This window comes from Acanthochromis polyacanthus, chromosome 18, assembly GCF_021347895.1.
Source record: "Acanthochromis polyacanthus isolate Apoly-LR-REF ecotype Palm Island chromosome 18, KAUST_Apoly_ChrSc, whole genome shotgun sequence".
In the NCBI taxonomy this organism is placed as follows: Eukaryota; Metazoa; Chordata; class Actinopteri; family Pomacentridae; genus Acanthochromis; species Acanthochromis polyacanthus.
Window position 1 is genome coordinate 21036803 of NC_067130.1, and position 16754 is coordinate 21053556.

Sequence of the window (16754 nt, forward strand, 5' to 3'; positions counted from 1 at the left end):
GAGGCAGCATGTTGGGCAATCCAGCCACAGAAAGACAACAGTTGGAGGGAAAGACCCCCTCTCAGCTCGTTGTAAATTGGAACCAGGAGCCGTCGGTGAATGCTGCCTCTGTGCTTTTGTTAGGAGAACACACGCTCAGTCCTCTCCTGTGATGAGACTCTCTGGCTGATTGTGTAATCATGGCCTCAGTGGGCTGAGAGCTGGCAGAGAGCTGCAGCTGTCTGGCTGCAGTTTCACTTCCACTTCATGAAAATGCAGCACAAACCAGCATGGGGGTAACTTCCAGGAGGCAACCCCACCTCTTCTAACAAATGCTACAGCAAGTCATTTGTTTGATTTGCAGCATAAAAACGTCAATATAATAAGGCTGCTTTAGTTCTAGAGGTCGATCCAAGAGGATACGGCTGAAATATGAACAAGATGTGGAGCAAAATTATCTCCAATGAGCCAATATATCCTGTTGTTTACTGAGTGTGTGCATGTATGTCAGAGAGACAATAGCTGGAGCTTTGTGGGTTCAACCCAAACAATGGCATCATTAGTTATATCTGATTTTTACAGTAAAATTTGCATCACTTCAGTTGAAGAAATTTTAAAAATGCCCCAGACACGGTCAGAGTGTTTAAATGAATCCTATTGTTCGGTTTGAGCAGAGGATTTGTGAAGTGTTGCAGTCTTGAAGCACCAACAGTAGGCAACCATTAACACTGTTTAAAGTTCAACTTTGTATCTATAACACATTCATTTTATTACACTGAATGATCAAGACTTGGTATCTAACTTGTGACTTCAGAATCAAAAACTGTGATTTACTTTGGGACTTTGGAACTAAGACTTTGGACTTGTCACTTTATAGTCAAGACTTAAGACCTACCTTGAGCCTTTGACATTGAGACTTGATTTGAGACTTGAGATTTAACTTGAAATTTTAAAATCAAGACTTAGAACTTTATTCAGTATTTTATAGTCAAGGATTAAGACTTAAATGTCATTTCATAGTCAGGACTTAAGACCTACTGTGAGCCTTTGATGTTGAGACTTGGGACTTGATTTGAGACTTTAGAGCCAAGACTTGGGATCTGGAGTCAGGACTTCAATCTCAACTTGGGACTTTTGTTTTAAGACATGGGACTTAGCCTGAAACTTCAGATACAAGACTTACTGTGTAACTTCTAACTTTGGAGTCAAGCATTAGGACGGGGCAGCTGTGGCTCAGGTGGTAGAGCGGGTTGTCCAATGATCAAAGGGTCGGTGGTTTGATTCCTGCTCTTGCCTAGTTGTGTGCTGTTGTGTCCTTGGGCAAGACACTTTACCTGCCTTGCCTCCAGTGCTGCTCTCACACTGGTGTGTGGTGGTTGGAGGGGCTGTAGGCGTGGATTGGCAGCCATGCTTCCGTCAGTCTGCAGCTGTGGCTATAAATTTAGCTTAATGTGTGAGTGAATGAATAATGGATCCATTGTGAAGTGCTTTGTGTGCCCTGAAAAGAGCTATATAAATCCAATCCATTATTATTATTATTTAACTTGTGACTTTCGAGTAAACAGTTAGTACGTAACTTGGGACTTTATTGTCAAAATTTAAGATTTTTCTTGATGCGCCAGAGACCAAATTGTCACCTAACTTGGTAGGTAAATTGGAATTATATAATCAAGAATTGGGCCAAAATTTGGGACTTTATCGTCAAGACTTAAGATTTAACTTGAAACTTTAAAATCAAGACTTAGAACTTGATTCAGGACTTTGTAGTCAAGGATTAAGATTTAACTTGTCACTTTATAGTCAGGGCTTACGCTTTACCCTGAGCTTTCAGTGTCAAGACTTGGGACCTAACTTGGGACTTTACTGTTTGATACTTGAGACTTCAGATGTTGTGGTCGGGACTTAAGATGAAATTTGGGGATTTATAGTGAAGTCCTGGCACCAAACTTAGGACTTTGATGCAACACTCTGGAGGAAGCATGTAATTTGTAAAACTACCAAAAGATATGAAGTGGAAAGTTCTTGGCCAGTATATCGTTAAAGGTCAACACCACTCTGACAGTGTCAGTATTTTCTAAAGTTCTGGAGCAGAGTTTTGTCTGCAACCGGATTTCCAAGAAACCTTTTGCATCATCAGTGATGTAAGACTTTTCTTCAGCTCTCCAGGGGAACTGACACACTTATACACAGGAACACTACAAACACAGGGATCTCTGCTGTCGCCTGGAAACAAAAAGATTCATCTTCACTAAAAAACATCTGAAGTGAACTTTTGAAAGGACTCCAAGAAAAATTGATCTGAGACTCCGTGTGAGAGTGCAAGCGCTTGAGCCTCCCCCTGATTAGCTGCTGATGCATCATATTGAGCATTATAATGAAGTCGGGGTGCTGACAGAGTTATTGATCAACCAAAGGGGCTTAGCTGTTGTCCCCCCTGCTAAGGAAACTATAAACAGACCTCCATATTATCACATTATTCACTCACGTCCAAGAGGGAAATTTATCATGCAGCTCTGAAACCTCCTAAAGAGAAGAAGATGTGTTTGTTGTTTCCACTGTAATCAGGCTTTAATGCAGAACACAGCATGAAAACCACAGCTTGGTAGTTCTGAAAGAAAATACTGAGAAATGCTTAACATACTAAGAAAATTACAAGAAATGACAAGTTTAGAAGTGTCACAACAGATAAATAACCTGGCAAAGGGTTAGCATAGAATTTATTTAAAAAAATTTTTTTACCTTGTTTTATTTTTATTCTATTTTTATTTCATTTGTCATTTCAGTTGTGTGAAGGGAACACACAAAATAATCATTTCATTACTCAGGGTAACCATTGTGTTTCTGCTGTGTATATGACAATAAAAGTTCTTGAATCTTGAAATTCAAAATCTGGAACAATACCTATGGTTGAGTCCAAAAGCATTTGGACAGTGACACACTTTTCAGAATTTAGTCTCAGTGCAATGTTGCAGTTTTCCAACTGTGGGCCTCAGAGGGTTAAAGGAATTGTGCAAAACCATGGTTATGGTGAAAAATCCCAAATAAGTGATGAAGCTGCCAGTGTGGAAAAGCTTTCCCATCTTAATGTACTTATATTATCCCAATGTACATTTTAGTACCACTTAGGTTTGGTCACCTGAGATAGTACCAGTATCTGGCTGGTCTATTTGTAACGTTAACACCTAGGAAAGCACACAGCATGCCCACGGTCATAGCAACAGTATATACTCAGCCAGTTCATGCGTTTGGGAAAACAGCTTATTACAGGCGTATGAAAACAATAAATATTAGAATTATGTAAATGTTTAAATTTAGATAGCATCAAGTTCTGTTTTGAACACAAAGGGCCATTCCAAAATGTACTCTGGAGCATTTCTGGAGATGTTCAAGACATTCTTCCCAAACTAAAGCAAGGAATAGGCTGGTAAAAGGCCCTTTTGTTCTAATGGGACATAGTCTGCGAAAAATTGCGACTTGCATAAAATAGATTAAGCTGCCACTTTGAAAGGTCTATCATACCAAATTGATATATACATGGGTAGCACAATAAGATGGTATAGGTGGCATTTTGCCCTGAGTGGTACCAACCAACCTATCTGGCTTATGGACTATTAGTCCTTTTTTTCTGTTTAATGGCAGGTTTCAGCTACAAATGCAGTGTTCAGTCTGGTTTCGGAGGAAAGTTTCCCTTTCTCTTTATAACAAGTGGTCCAGTAAGGCATGGTCTAGCATATTGTGTGATCTCTTTTCATCACCAGCGTATCCTTCCAATCACGACAACTGTGAAAGAGTGAGTTCATTTTATCCCTCATCTCTCTTGTCTTCTCATACCAGCCGTCATTGGTAGAAGTAGCACAGTGTGATAAACTCCACACCCTCACCTGAAAGTTTCCAGGACAAAATTGTCATTTTCCTCATGCTTCCTGCACTCACTATGACAAGCCAAATCACCCCTTCCAGTGTAACCGGCACGATAGTACGTACGACAGCCACCTGAAGTTTTTGCCAACCAAACTGCAGAAAACTCATCTGAACAAGGCCCAACACCACACACTCGCTTTTTTGCAGGAGAGGGTACTCTATGAGGGTAACTCATAGGGTTGGTCTACTGTAACACACCCAATCGGTGGAAGACTCCCCAATGTTTTACCTTCATCCCGTTGATACAAACACAGTTCCCTCGTCTCATACTTGAACACATAACCCCAACTACTGCGACCTCCATAAGGCTCCAAAGACCACTCCTCACAACCGTCTCACTAATCATCGGCACTCCATCCACACGCTTTTTCACAGACATGTTGGTAAGTGCACCTTCAACTAGTAGTAGTAGCAATAGTAGTAGTAGTACTAATCATTTTCTTAATTTGTGCAAATTTCTATTGAAGTCATTGGTTAATTTATGCTATTTTATAATGATTTCATTTCTTGCTTAATTTATGCTGACCTCATTGCTTGCCTAATTTATGTTAATTTTATGCTGATCTCATTTCTTCTGTGGCATCCATCAAATTTTTGACAGAAAGTATAGATCCTCTCTCTTTCAGGAGTGTACCAAGAAGCCTCTCCTATGAGCCAACATGTTTAGTATCAATCATGGACCAAGCTCACCTAAAAGGAATGCAGAAATCTTTAATGCTGGTAATTACACTTGCTATGAAAGACATCTATATTATCTGCACAAAATGAAACAAACATAATTTCAGTAATGCCATAAAAAAACGCATATTCACCAGACAGACTTGTGTGGAATAGCTACAGATATGGAAATACAACAGCGTCAATCAACACTGTCTTCTGTATTTGTATTCACACTTGAACTTGTGTTATGACACTTATCCAGGTTGCTTTCTGCTGACGAGATCATTGTTTGTGTTGTATCTACTCTGAGATATTTGTCGTTTTGGATAAAAGCATCTGCTAATGAAATTGCAGAACTGTGTTTGGCAGCAAGGCCTCATTCACATTATACCTCATATCTTCTCTTTAATTCACCAGGAAAGCATTTGTTCAGCTGCCTGTTCATTAGACATGTTCAGACTTTCAGCATTAGGCCAAGACCAAGGAATTTGACAGTGGTGTTAAGGAAAGGAAAGGGGAAGGAGCAGTGATAAGATGCTGTGATGGGCTGGAAACCACTCTGTGACTGAAAAATGGTAAAACCACCACAATGTTCCATATAATTATAGATAAACTCACTGGGGACAAAGGGCAGTCCTCAGCATTGTATGTCCCGATTTTCTCTTTATTATATAATTTTTGGATTTCTTCATTTGAAGTAACATAATGTGGCAATTTTTAAACAGTATGTAAAATGTGCAGAACTGATTATAAATACACCTGGAATTTGGTAGTGACTGACTGAGAGAACAGTTCAGGAATTTGGAAGAGCTACACTGCCCTCTGCTGTGTGAACAGTTTTGACAAGCTGAACCAGCTGTAAAAGCAAATTTATTTAAAAAAAAAACAAAACACAGTAACTCCACACTCACCAGACTGTAGCTATCCAAAGGCAAAACTTGAACTTGCATCTGCCTTCTCTGCATGATCCTCTTTGCCATGTCCTGGGCTGTACCCGTCTGGCTCCCATACAGGACGAGCAGAGAAGGACCTGACACGATGACTGAAAGAAACAGAATCACAACATGCATCATTATTTCAGAAAAACACAGACTTGGAATAGTGAATCAAAATAATAAATAAACTAAACATCTTAGAGCCACAAAACACAGTCAGTTACTTGAAGAACTAAGAAAAATATGGTCAACAGCTCACTTATGAATCAAGTGAGGCGGGCTGAGCCCATTACTCCTATAGGAATGGCACAATTAATTATCCATCCATCATTATCTATACACCGCTTAATCCTCATGGGGGCTGAAGTCTATCCCAGCTGACTTCGGGTGAAGGCAGGGGACACCCTGGACAGGTCACCAGTCTGTTGCAGGGATTTCTGAAACAAATAGTTGATTATTCATTGACACCACTGTGCAGTGGTTAGGGCTCCTTCCCTATGAATTAATGCATCAATGCAGCGTGACATAAAGACGATCAGCTTTTAGCACTGCTCAGGTGTTACTGAAGCGCAGGTTATTTGGATGGTGGCCTTCAGCTCGTCTGTGTTTTTGAGTGGAGTGTATTTCATCTTTCTATTGACAACAACACATACGGGGTTCTATGGCATTCATGTCAGCTGGTTGGCAAGTCAAGCACAGTAATATTATGATCAACAAACCACAGTCTGCTGGAATCTCTGTAAAGCTTGTCAGCTAATGGAAGTATTAAGTGCTGTGAAATCCCCTCTGGACTTGATAAAACACAGCAGATCAACCTCAGCAGATGATGTAGAACCCAAAATCATTGCAGACTGAAAACTTCACACTGGATTTCAAACTCCCTGAACTCTGTGCCTCTCCATTCTTTTTTTAGACTCTGGGACCTTGATTTCCCAATGAAATGCAAAATTTCCTTTCATCTGAAAAAATGTATTTTGGACCACTAAGCAACAGTTCAGTTCTTTATCTCCTCAGTCCAATGTTGCCTCTGGTTCAGGAGTGGCTTAATTTCAAGAATGCAACAGTTGTAGCGTCTTTCCTGGAGACGTCTGTGTTTGATGGCTTTTGATGCACACTAACCTCAGTGAAGCTTGTTGAATCTCAGTCTGCCAGATAGGAACCAGTGATGATCTGGCAACTTCATCCACCAACTTGTTCAAAAATCGCTTCTAGATCAACTATTAGTATCTCTAAAGGTCTTCAACAGAAACTCTTCAGTTTTCAGAATCTGGTGTGACTCATGTTTATTGAATATAAAAAGTTGCAAGAATAAAAATGAGCAAAGGTCTTGAGATTTTATTTTGTTTAAACAATGAGTTACAAGTTCTTACATATTTTGCAACTTCTCCAACTCTCCTCCTCCAGGAAAAGCACAACCCATACTTCTTACAATGACCAATCCAGGCATTTCTGCCACCATTTTGTTTGAATTTATTCATCTCTGAGGGTGTGATCTAATTGTGGTTAACTTCCACACGCCTCCTTTTTAAAAAAAAAAAAATCACTCTCGCTCAAGCTGCACCTGTGGCCTACTGAATGTTGAGGGAGGACCGTGCACCCTCTGTTAGCTGTCAGGAGAGCATTGCATAGACAAAAACACACACACACAAAAAAAAATCATTGAGCACCTCTACTACTCTCTAGCAATCCCACATCTGGTCAGTCATGAACCCGTCTTTACATAAACTCAGTGTGTCTGGTCCTGTTCAGATTGTAGTACGGAACTGAAGGGTGGGATCCTTCATCTTTTGTTTGTAGTCTTCATCAAACTCTTCATTCTGGGCCACGGTGAAGTGGTTCTTCCAGTCACCAACCTTCCCTACAGAACCACAGAGAATCAGTCAGGTCTTTTTGCTAAATGTGGAATGTCAGTATTTTTTCTCTTCATTTCATATATTTGTCCACCATACCTTTTCTCATGAAGGGAGAAATTTTGAAATCCATCAGTGGGAAAGTGGAATAGTTGGCCATGTCATTCTTTTTCATGTTATCGAACGCCGTTCCACCTAATATCATTCTCTTCTCTTCAGCTGAAGGAGACAAACCAAGAAAGGAGCAGAGTTTGTCGATTTCCCGTCCAGTGTCCTAGAAACAAAAGCTTGAATATCACCGCTGCATCACAGCCAAATAAAGGAGAACTTTAGAAAAGTTGCCTGAATAGAAAGAGATTCACTAAAAAACCTACCTCAATCATATCTTCGTAGAACATGTAATGAATTTTTGGATAAGTCTGCTTCTTCTTCCACCAGCCATTCACATGGTCGTACCAGGGTCCAAACACCACTGAGGCCACAGAATAAGTCAAGCAAGTAGTACTTAAAGCAATGTGGAAAAAATGGACTGAATAATATGCACCATAGTATTTCATACATACTCTTTCCTTTCATGAAATTCTGGAAGAAGGTGTTCCAGTCTCCAGGCGCTGGCTGACCATAGCTCATGCGATTAAAGTGGTAATAAGACACCATGTTGTCTTTTGCGTTGCGGGCTACATAGACAACCTACAGAAGAAAACATTCATACTTAACCAGAACCAGACATGCTTTAAATGTCAATGTTTCTTTTTGCTGTTTTTCCTTTTTTCTAGGCCAATATGTGTAAATGGGGCTAAGAATTGTGCATTTTTAGGTCCAAGCATGAAGCTTGGCATAGTTATTGTCCATGGTCCAGAGAATATTTCTGTACATGGAGCCAAAAATCTAAAGGCTCCTGTCAGCCCCTGTTCATGCTTCGTGTGAGAAAAATTTATGTCTCAGTTAATCCTGAGTGAATTTTGTTAAGCCAGGTATTGATTTTATGGCTCGTCTGGGTGTGGAATCAATTTTCAAGGTTTTAAAAACACTAAATCGTCATTGTGATCCTTAAATGCAAGATGGCGGCCATCAAAATAAAAAAATAATAATCCAAAACATCATTATTTGGCCAGGAGTTGTAATTCACATTGTTATGAAACCATGAAATATTCTCCTAGAACAGATGAGAACTTTTGAAAAGCATTTTGGCATTATTATCTTTCTACAAATTCAATATGGTGTGCATGTTAGATCTTGCTCTGGCCCCTGCCCTTCTTCCCCCTTTCTTCCTCTTTTTCCTCCTTTCTTGTCTCCTGATCTGTTTCGGTTTTGTCCTGCCTTTTTGGTTCCCTGTCTGTCACCTCTCCCTCATGTCTCTCTCTCTCCCTGCCACTCGCCCTTCCGCTCTATCTGCACTCTGCCTGCTGATTACCCCAATGACTGTCAGCTGCAGTTATCAGTAAACTCAGCTCACCTTTCCACAAGCTCTCCTCACTATTTAAATACTGCTCAGTCCCTCAGTCCTTGCTGGATCATTGATTCCCACGCCTTCAGAAACTCTGCTCACTCTTTGGACTTCGTTTCCCTCTGCCTCCTAAATTTCTCCTTTTAGGACTCTGCTCCTCTTCACCCGGATTCCCTGAGCTAGCTTCCCTATCTCTTCCGTCGAGTTTTCCCCTGGTTGTCAGTATCCGTCCTTCGCTTAGTTCTGCCATTCAGTTTAGTTTTGTGATCTTCCGTTTGAGTCCATAGTGTTTCCATAATGTTCATCAGTAGTAGCTTGATTTAGTTTGTTTCCCCAGTTCAGTTCTCTATTTATGTACTAGTTTGGATTCTTGTTTAATAAAACCCCTTCAATTATTCACTTATCTGCCAGTCTCTCTTTGTCTGCATCTAGGTTCTCCAGAGCCCCCTGTAACAGTGCAAATGTAGCTTCTGTCAAAGATTTTCAAAACATCTAAAATTGCCACAGTTTTATTCAGTGGCACAAACTTGAATTTCAAGCAGGTCAGAAAAGCAAAAAAGTCAGATTTTAGTTTTAATTATATTCTAAAAGACATTGTCTGATATTGAATTACTTTTATCAGCATATGTTGAAGATGCACACCTATTGCATAACAATGTGGGATTATTGTGCTATATTTAATTTTTATTTATTGAGGAGCAATACCTAGGTTAGGCCCAAGAGAACTTATAAAAATTCACACTTGGTTATTGTTGAAGCTCAGTCCCAATCTACCAGCAAAATAGACTACGTGTGAGATAGCTCCTGTGTGTTCACTGAATGAAGCAATGGGAGAAGGTATTTAGGTCTCACTACAAATGTTTATTTAGCAGAAGATTGAATATAACAGAACAGAATTCTGGGTCCAGACTCCTTTCCCAAACAGTAACACAGACAATGTTTTGGTATCTTCTCCCTCCGATTGGCTCCGACCTAGGTATTGCTCCTCAAGCTTCTACTAAGATGAGATTTCATTTTCAAATAAAGGAGGTCCTCGGTTTGCGATGTCTTCAACCTACAGCGTTTTGTTGTTACGTTGGAACTGGTTACGGGCCGGTCCTCGGTTTGAGGTACGGGGTTTTGTCATTATGTCAGAAGTGGTTATGTGGAACTACTTGGCGAGCGGAATATAATGTCATCACGTGGTGAGCAAAATGGACGAATACGTCGTCATGTGATGCTATTGGACAGCTTTGTTTACATTCGCTGACTATACGCAACCTTGGACTGTGCTACATTTGTTAACTTTTTGCCCTTCATTATGGCTGCCAGGCATAAGTCAGACTTCTGAGGGCAGTGCTTCGAAGAACAGGAAAACCATCTCCATGGAGGTGTAATTAGATTTTTTTTTTTTCAAGAACTCCGGGAACAGGGCAAAACACAAAACATCAGTCAAGTTGTAAAAACTGTGCAACATATTGCAGCAACCCTCTGTACCAAATGAGTGACACTTTATCCTGTTCTCTGGTTGCCTATTGAACTTTCACACAGGCTACTGTAGGCCATAGCCAACGCCAAAATACTAACTACAAAAACCTAAAACTTAGCTCCAGAATTAGCCGCTGTTCCCAGCTCTCTCTCCTTTACACACACACTACTGCTGACTCTCTGCCAATCAGAAGTGAGCTAACTAAACATGGCATGTTCACTGTCATTAGGTAAATCTCAAACTGACCAATAAACATTGAAACCTCAACAATATCAGTCTGGTACAATATTCTGTTATATTCTTGTAAAATGACTCATACTTGCATGAAAATTATTGATATTCATGACTTTTCTGAAGAACTGATTGACAATGTGATGCACGTTCCAAGTTACAGCGAAAAATGACTTTCATTGATCCAAAGGAACATAATTCCGACTTAAGTTGAGGACCCCCTGTATACAAGTTACTACCAAAAATGTGTGCAATGTAATAGCATAGATGTGGACTAGTGTAGTTTGTTTTAGTTGTTCTACAGGTAACAGCTGTAACTGTTTGCATAAACTGAAACAATGTCCAAGAGTTGTCAGCTAGTGGATCCACAGGTTCCCCATTCCTCTAGAGCAGGAGTGCCCAACCAGTCGATAGTGGTCTGCTGGTAGATGACGGACTGATCCCAAGTCCACCGCCAAGGGTGTAGGGAGAAGTGAAAAAAAATTACGTTTTTTTTGTGTAACTGTATGTTTTCATGGCTTAAAGTATTCTGGCACTGTGCTGGAATTTCGGCATGTGGCGCCAGCGTTTGGCTCGAAAAACAAAAAACAGATAGGACTACATTCCCAATGGAGTTCATCTACCAATGGAATGAGAAGTAGAGTAGGGGCGGGTCTTAGAAAGAAATTGAGATCCAGCTGCAGTTGAGTCCATATCGGCACTCAGAGAGCCGTATACTGCCAAGGCTGCTCAGTCGTGGTATATTTTCCGACTGAAAGGTCTTTAGTGGTGGATTTGTAGTAGGATCACAATCGTGATCATCAGCAGACAGCTGACGTAGTGTTCACTTGTCATAGTTACATTGACACCATGGTGCTGTCTTGCAATGACAGAAATCTGTAACAAATCCATGGATCCAGACTATAAGCTGCATCACTAGCAAAATCTAAACACTTACACTGTTAGTCAGTTTTTGAGAAATGTTGTCCATGGGCAAATAAGCAGAAGGACAAATGTACGCTGATTGCCACATAATGACACTGTGTTCCTTGGCGAAGTAAAAATAAATGGCACTTCGCTTGGTTGGAAGAGTTAAACCGAAATGGCAAGCCCTTTGCCATTTCGTTTGGTGGTGCAAAAAACTGTAGGAGCTGGGTGCTTGCTTCTGTACCACGTCACAATCAGACCCATAGAGCTGCTGTCTGCTCTGAAACCTACAACTCATTTAACAGGAGAAACATCCCCCACTGAGGTACTGGCATCAATGATTGACCGGATTTGTGATTTAGAAATATGCGAGTGCACATTTATTGCAGAATGCGGCTTGTTGCACCAGAACTTGGCACTTGTTAATCTGTGTATAAAGTTGGTCGAAAATAAAAATGCTTTGTCAAAACTGTCCGTGTCAAATCAGCATGCTGGTTACATAAATACACATGGCATAGCACCAGCATTTAAGAAAAGTCTTTCTGAACAACTTGAAAAATGTGTGTTTTCATTGAATACAACAAAGCCACTAGCCAGAGCATGGACAAAAATCTTAATGTGTTTCTTCGTTTTTTTGATGATGATGTGGCCAGAGTAACTCAACAACCAACATCATGAACATTAACTTTTCTTCTACACTTTCTTTCACCAGTGTGCATTAAACTTACATGAGCATCTTTTGGCCAAGCCGAGTGCTTTAGATATGGTTACACTAGACACCATGTACCATCCACGATGTTTGATTGCTCGTTACAAAAAGGCTGAGCTCAGGCAAGACAAGAACCAGCCGGACCAAGGTGACAAGGTTTGTCAAGGAATTGCCTTAGCAGAGCTGCTGATACACTGATGAGACTAGAATGGATGAAGATGTGGCTCCAGGTTTCAAGCTTGTTGACCTTGCAAACTTTTTCTCAACCAGACTTGAGCAATTAGGAGTACAGCATTTGAGATAATGCAAACAACTAAGAGGCTACTGTACCCGGCAGTTTTGCTCCCAGAAGGACTTCGGCACTAACTGGTATGGCAAATGGGTTTTAATGAGTCGAGGAGAGGTGGGAAGATTGTCCGCCTGCTCTGTTCCTGCATGAAGAGATGAAGATGGAGTAAGCGAAACCCTGATCGTGTGAAATGCTTATATTGTGTTGTAGAAATGTGATAAAAGGCAAATGGTATTACGATTTCAGCAATATTTAAATAAAGATGTGGTGATGATTAAATAAGTCCCAGTTTTAAATATGGTGGTTTTGGTCAACACTAACCTGACATGTTAGGTGGGAGGCAAACCTCCAAGAAAGGCACTCTCTCATGGACAGGCAGGGTTTTCTGGCGCTCTGTCTGACCAAAATACAGCAGGTCAAGAATCTGGGAGACCCACGTGGTCCCTGGTGAGAGAGAGAGAATGTTTGTTTGTTTGTTTGTTTCATTAAGATCCCCTATTATCTTTTGCAAAGCAGCAGCTATTCTTCCTGGGGTCTTCATAATTTCATTTGTGACAACACCAAAAAGCAACATGTACACAAAATGCATATAAATCAAATTACAAAATACATAAACAATATAAGAATACACGTATACAATACAAATAACATACATATACACAACTTATACTAAACCAAAAAGCATACAACACATAATACCCCCACTGTCACACTCCTCCTGTGCCAGTGCTCTGATGAGTCTGATTAGGAACAGCTGGGGAGAAACACAGCTGAGCACGATGAACAATCAATCAGCTCAGTAGAAAGCCTGGCGTTTCCCTCACTACTCTGCTGCGTCATTCCCACATACCTGCCACACACCTCCTGCATCATGTTCTTGCCAAAGATGCTCTGCACCCCGCACGTTATCTGCTACAATCTGCCGCGAGCGTTCCGCTCATCAGTCTTACAGATTACTTGTCCTGTTCACCACTCCGCCACTGCTCAGTAACCTCCGGCATCTATTCCCAGTCTGTCTGCTCCGCCGTTCGCACCACATCTCCGCCACTGGATCATCTGCTCTGCTTTCGCCCAGTCTCCCGACCCCCCTGGACAATTGTGAGTTGCCTCTTCCCGTTTTAGTTTAGTTAAAACCCTACATAACGGTCCCTTACCGTCGCCCTTAGTTTGACTTAGTTTCATTTTTCCCTCCTCCTGTTAACCTGTGCCTCCCTTATGGAGTGCTTCTTTGTTTGATTTTTGTTTAATAAATTCTTATTAACCCATCCTGCCTGTCTGATGCCTGCTGCATGGGTTCATAATACCCGCATTCATGACACCCACCTTGAATTATCATAAAAATAAATTTTGTTCTTCTTCAAAGATGCCATGACCCAACAGTAATAATAATTATAGAATAATCTACCTCAGAAACTAACCATGACATCCATCACATAAACAATGAAACCTTACTTCCTTGCTATTGATAATATTCACAATATATATGGTATAATTGAAATCTATCTTGCTGTAGTAACATTAGTCACTACATTTAAGTTGAAGATTTGATTTAATTTAATTATTGTGTTGTACAAGTTTCTATTCCCCAAGAAACCCATTGAACTAATAGCTAAAGTTTTGTGCTAAGTAATGCTCTTTCAGGTTTATTTCAAAGTTTTTTAAGTTCCTCTGTTGAGTTACATAACTGGGCAGTGAATTCCATTCTTTCATTGCTCTGTATATTATTGTACATTGAGAAAATGACTTAGATTTAGATAAGGTGAAACAATGTCCAACAGCATGTCTTGTTGAGTAATTCTGTGTTTCTTTACTAAAAGACAATTTCTTATCCAAAACATTTGGCATTTTTGTTGTGATTATATTCCTAATGAACACCATCAACAAGTATAACAATCTATTTCTCACATCTAACCAGTGGAGACTACTGTGCATTTTAGCAACATTCGCCTTAATTCCACAGGAAAGAGCAACACGTGCTGCTTTATTTTGCACCAGTTGCAGTTTTCTGATAGTACTAATGTAAGACAAAATAATAAGGTAGCAAGGTGACCATAATCCCTTATCTCTATGTCCTCCTAAGACCTGAGCTTTGTTTGTCCTTGCATTTTAGATTGCTTCTAGTTATTTAGGATAAGGAGTAACCAATAAATATAATCGGAAAATATCTCATATCAGATTATTATTATTACTGTTATCCACAGGTCTTAGGAGGATACACACCTTTTATGAGCTACAAAGCCTTTTACACATGATGGTAGACTGACCTGCTTTGGCATATGTTGCAATAAGTATATCATCCGGCCTAGCCCGGAAGTTCTCAACATTCTCCCAGTTGATAGTGAAAACTCTGGTCATTGAGATTCCTTTGAAATCAACCAGCTCTGGTCGAACGAATGCATCCAGCTTTAAAAAAAATAATAATAATAATTAATGCAAAATTATAAATATATGATTTCTGATTAGAGGAAAAAGGAAAAGTCATGTTGTCCATTGTAGATCGTGAAGTCAGATGCTTTTAACTATCATTCAATTAAAACTAAGGAAAGGAGACAACAAATATTTAACAGTCCAAAAGTACAGATGTTCAAAGACAAAATCTCATAAAACAAGCAAACATTGGTGCTGGCTGAGGAAAAGAGGGCCTTTAAAGGTTTGCAAAAGCAGTTGAAGCTCCATAGCTCTTTCATGCACTTCAATCACCTCTGCTCACAAATCGATTTTCTTTCACTCAGCATTACATGTTTACCATGATGCAAACGCCATGAAAATAAAACACACTGTTGATATCAGACACACCTTGTCTTGGTCAGACGACATTCTGATTGCTGCTGGCTTTCTGTCCGGCTTCTCTGGCTCCAGTGTTTTGATGCCCCATGTACACTCTTACTTAACTCACGTGTGCCAAAGTCCGTTCACTTTTAGATGAGAGACAGAAGTTCAGCCCCTTCCTGTCCTTATATGCCTCCTGACCACTTTTATCTCCAGTTGTATCAGAAACATACAAAGCACACACAATATGTATCATTGCGTACTTAATTTGTCGAGAAAAAATCTAGTGACCATACGTCCTCTTTTGCCCGGACATGTCCTCTTTTGAGAGGCTGTCCGGCCTGTCCGGTCGGCGTTTATAAAGTCCTTCAAATGTCCGGGTTTTTGATCTTGCCTAGCTTGAGAGCGTCACAGACCAGTGTATTTATCATTCACGTTGAATGGTTCCTTTGGAAACACGCTCTGAGAGGCGGAGTTTGAGCCGAACCCCGGAACGTTTATTAATCATTCACAAAGCAGTACAGAGGCGCTCCACACTCACTCACTCCTCGCAGGCTGACAGGCATGTAGGCACACTGCGAGAGAACACTCGAACAGAAAGAAAATGCCGAAACGCAAATGTCATTTCACTGATGAAATGCGAAAAAAGTACCCCTGTTTTCGTCCGGGTCGTGTCAAATGGGAGGCAGAATGTACAGTCTGCAAAGCTGGGACTTATGTCTCTGTGGCTAATAAGAAAAGGAAAAAGAAGGGGGAAAAAAAGGACTGTTGACTTGAGGCATTATTTCTATATATTTTTCATTTGCCATTAGACACATTATTTTTGAAGAGTGGGCTACCTGAACATTGAAGAATAGGCTACCTCTCTCTCTTTTTTTTTTTGGTTTAATATTTTGAGGCATTATTTCTATTTTTACATAATTGATAATTGGAAGGTTATTTTGAAGAATGGTACTCTACCTCACTTTTCCTAACTAAGGTGTAAGTGTCAGACTTAAGAGAGATGATTATTTCTTATTTTGTTAAACATCTGAATACATGTGTTCCAACACAACTTGAGTCAATAACTATTAAAGACTAGAGCATGCCATATTTGTATGTGACTGATTAAATTGTTTAGGAGAATTGCTTTAAATTAATAAATATATTATTTATAAAGCAACTGTTTGTGAGTGTTTTGGGCTATTTTTCTGTATATCCAGGTAAAGTGTTCTTTTCTGGGGAATTCAGAATATCTGTTTAACTGAGTTAGAAGCACAGAAAGCCCCCTGACCCACGGAAAGCCCCTAAAAATGGAGGGGGGGGGGGGGGGGGGGGGGGGACTGAAAATTTTTCGCAGAGAGCTGGAAGTGTGTCCTCTTTTCAGAGAAACAGAATATGGTCACCCTATAATTATAGATTAAGAATAGTCCAGAGAGTCACAGAGCACAGGTACTGAATTTGATTCAGTGTAGCCTTTAAATATAATGAGACTGAACTGGTGAGCAGAATAACAAGAGCAATTAGATATGTTTACTGTGGAAATTAAATATGATTTCATCATTACTTTGTAACTGGCTTGATGACAAATTACTGGATTGCACTGTGGGG

At 40.1% G+C, this 16754-nt stretch overlaps 1 protein-coding gene across 2 annotated transcripts in view; it reads right to left on the reverse strand.

The window, feature by feature from the left end:
* Positions 1-6815: 6815 nt before the first annotated feature.
* Positions 6816-16754, reverse strand: part of LOC110957035 (cytosolic sulfotransferase 3-like) — a 34982-nt gene continuing 25043 nt past the window's right edge. The window contains exons 1-8 of one of the 2 annotated variants that reach the window (XM_051938772.1): positions 15192-15581; positions 14660-14798; positions 12717-12839; positions 12437-12537; positions 7909-8035; positions 7720-7817; positions 7445-7619; positions 6816-7353 (exon numbers count right to left, since the gene is read on the reverse strand). In XM_051938772.1, coding sequence (XP_051794732.1) covers positions 7241-7353; positions 7445-7619; positions 7720-7817; positions 7909-8035; positions 12437-12537; positions 12717-12839; positions 14660-14798; positions 15192-15212 — 897 coding nt within the window. In that variant the 5' untranslated portion in view covers positions 15213-15581 and the 3' untranslated portion in view covers positions 6816-7240. Of the gene's footprint in view, positions 7354-7444; positions 7620-7719; positions 7818-7908; positions 8036-12436; positions 12538-12716; positions 12840-14659; positions 14799-15191; positions 15582-16754 lie in introns of those variants that run through there. The other variant, XM_051938773.1, reaches the window with a different exon arrangement.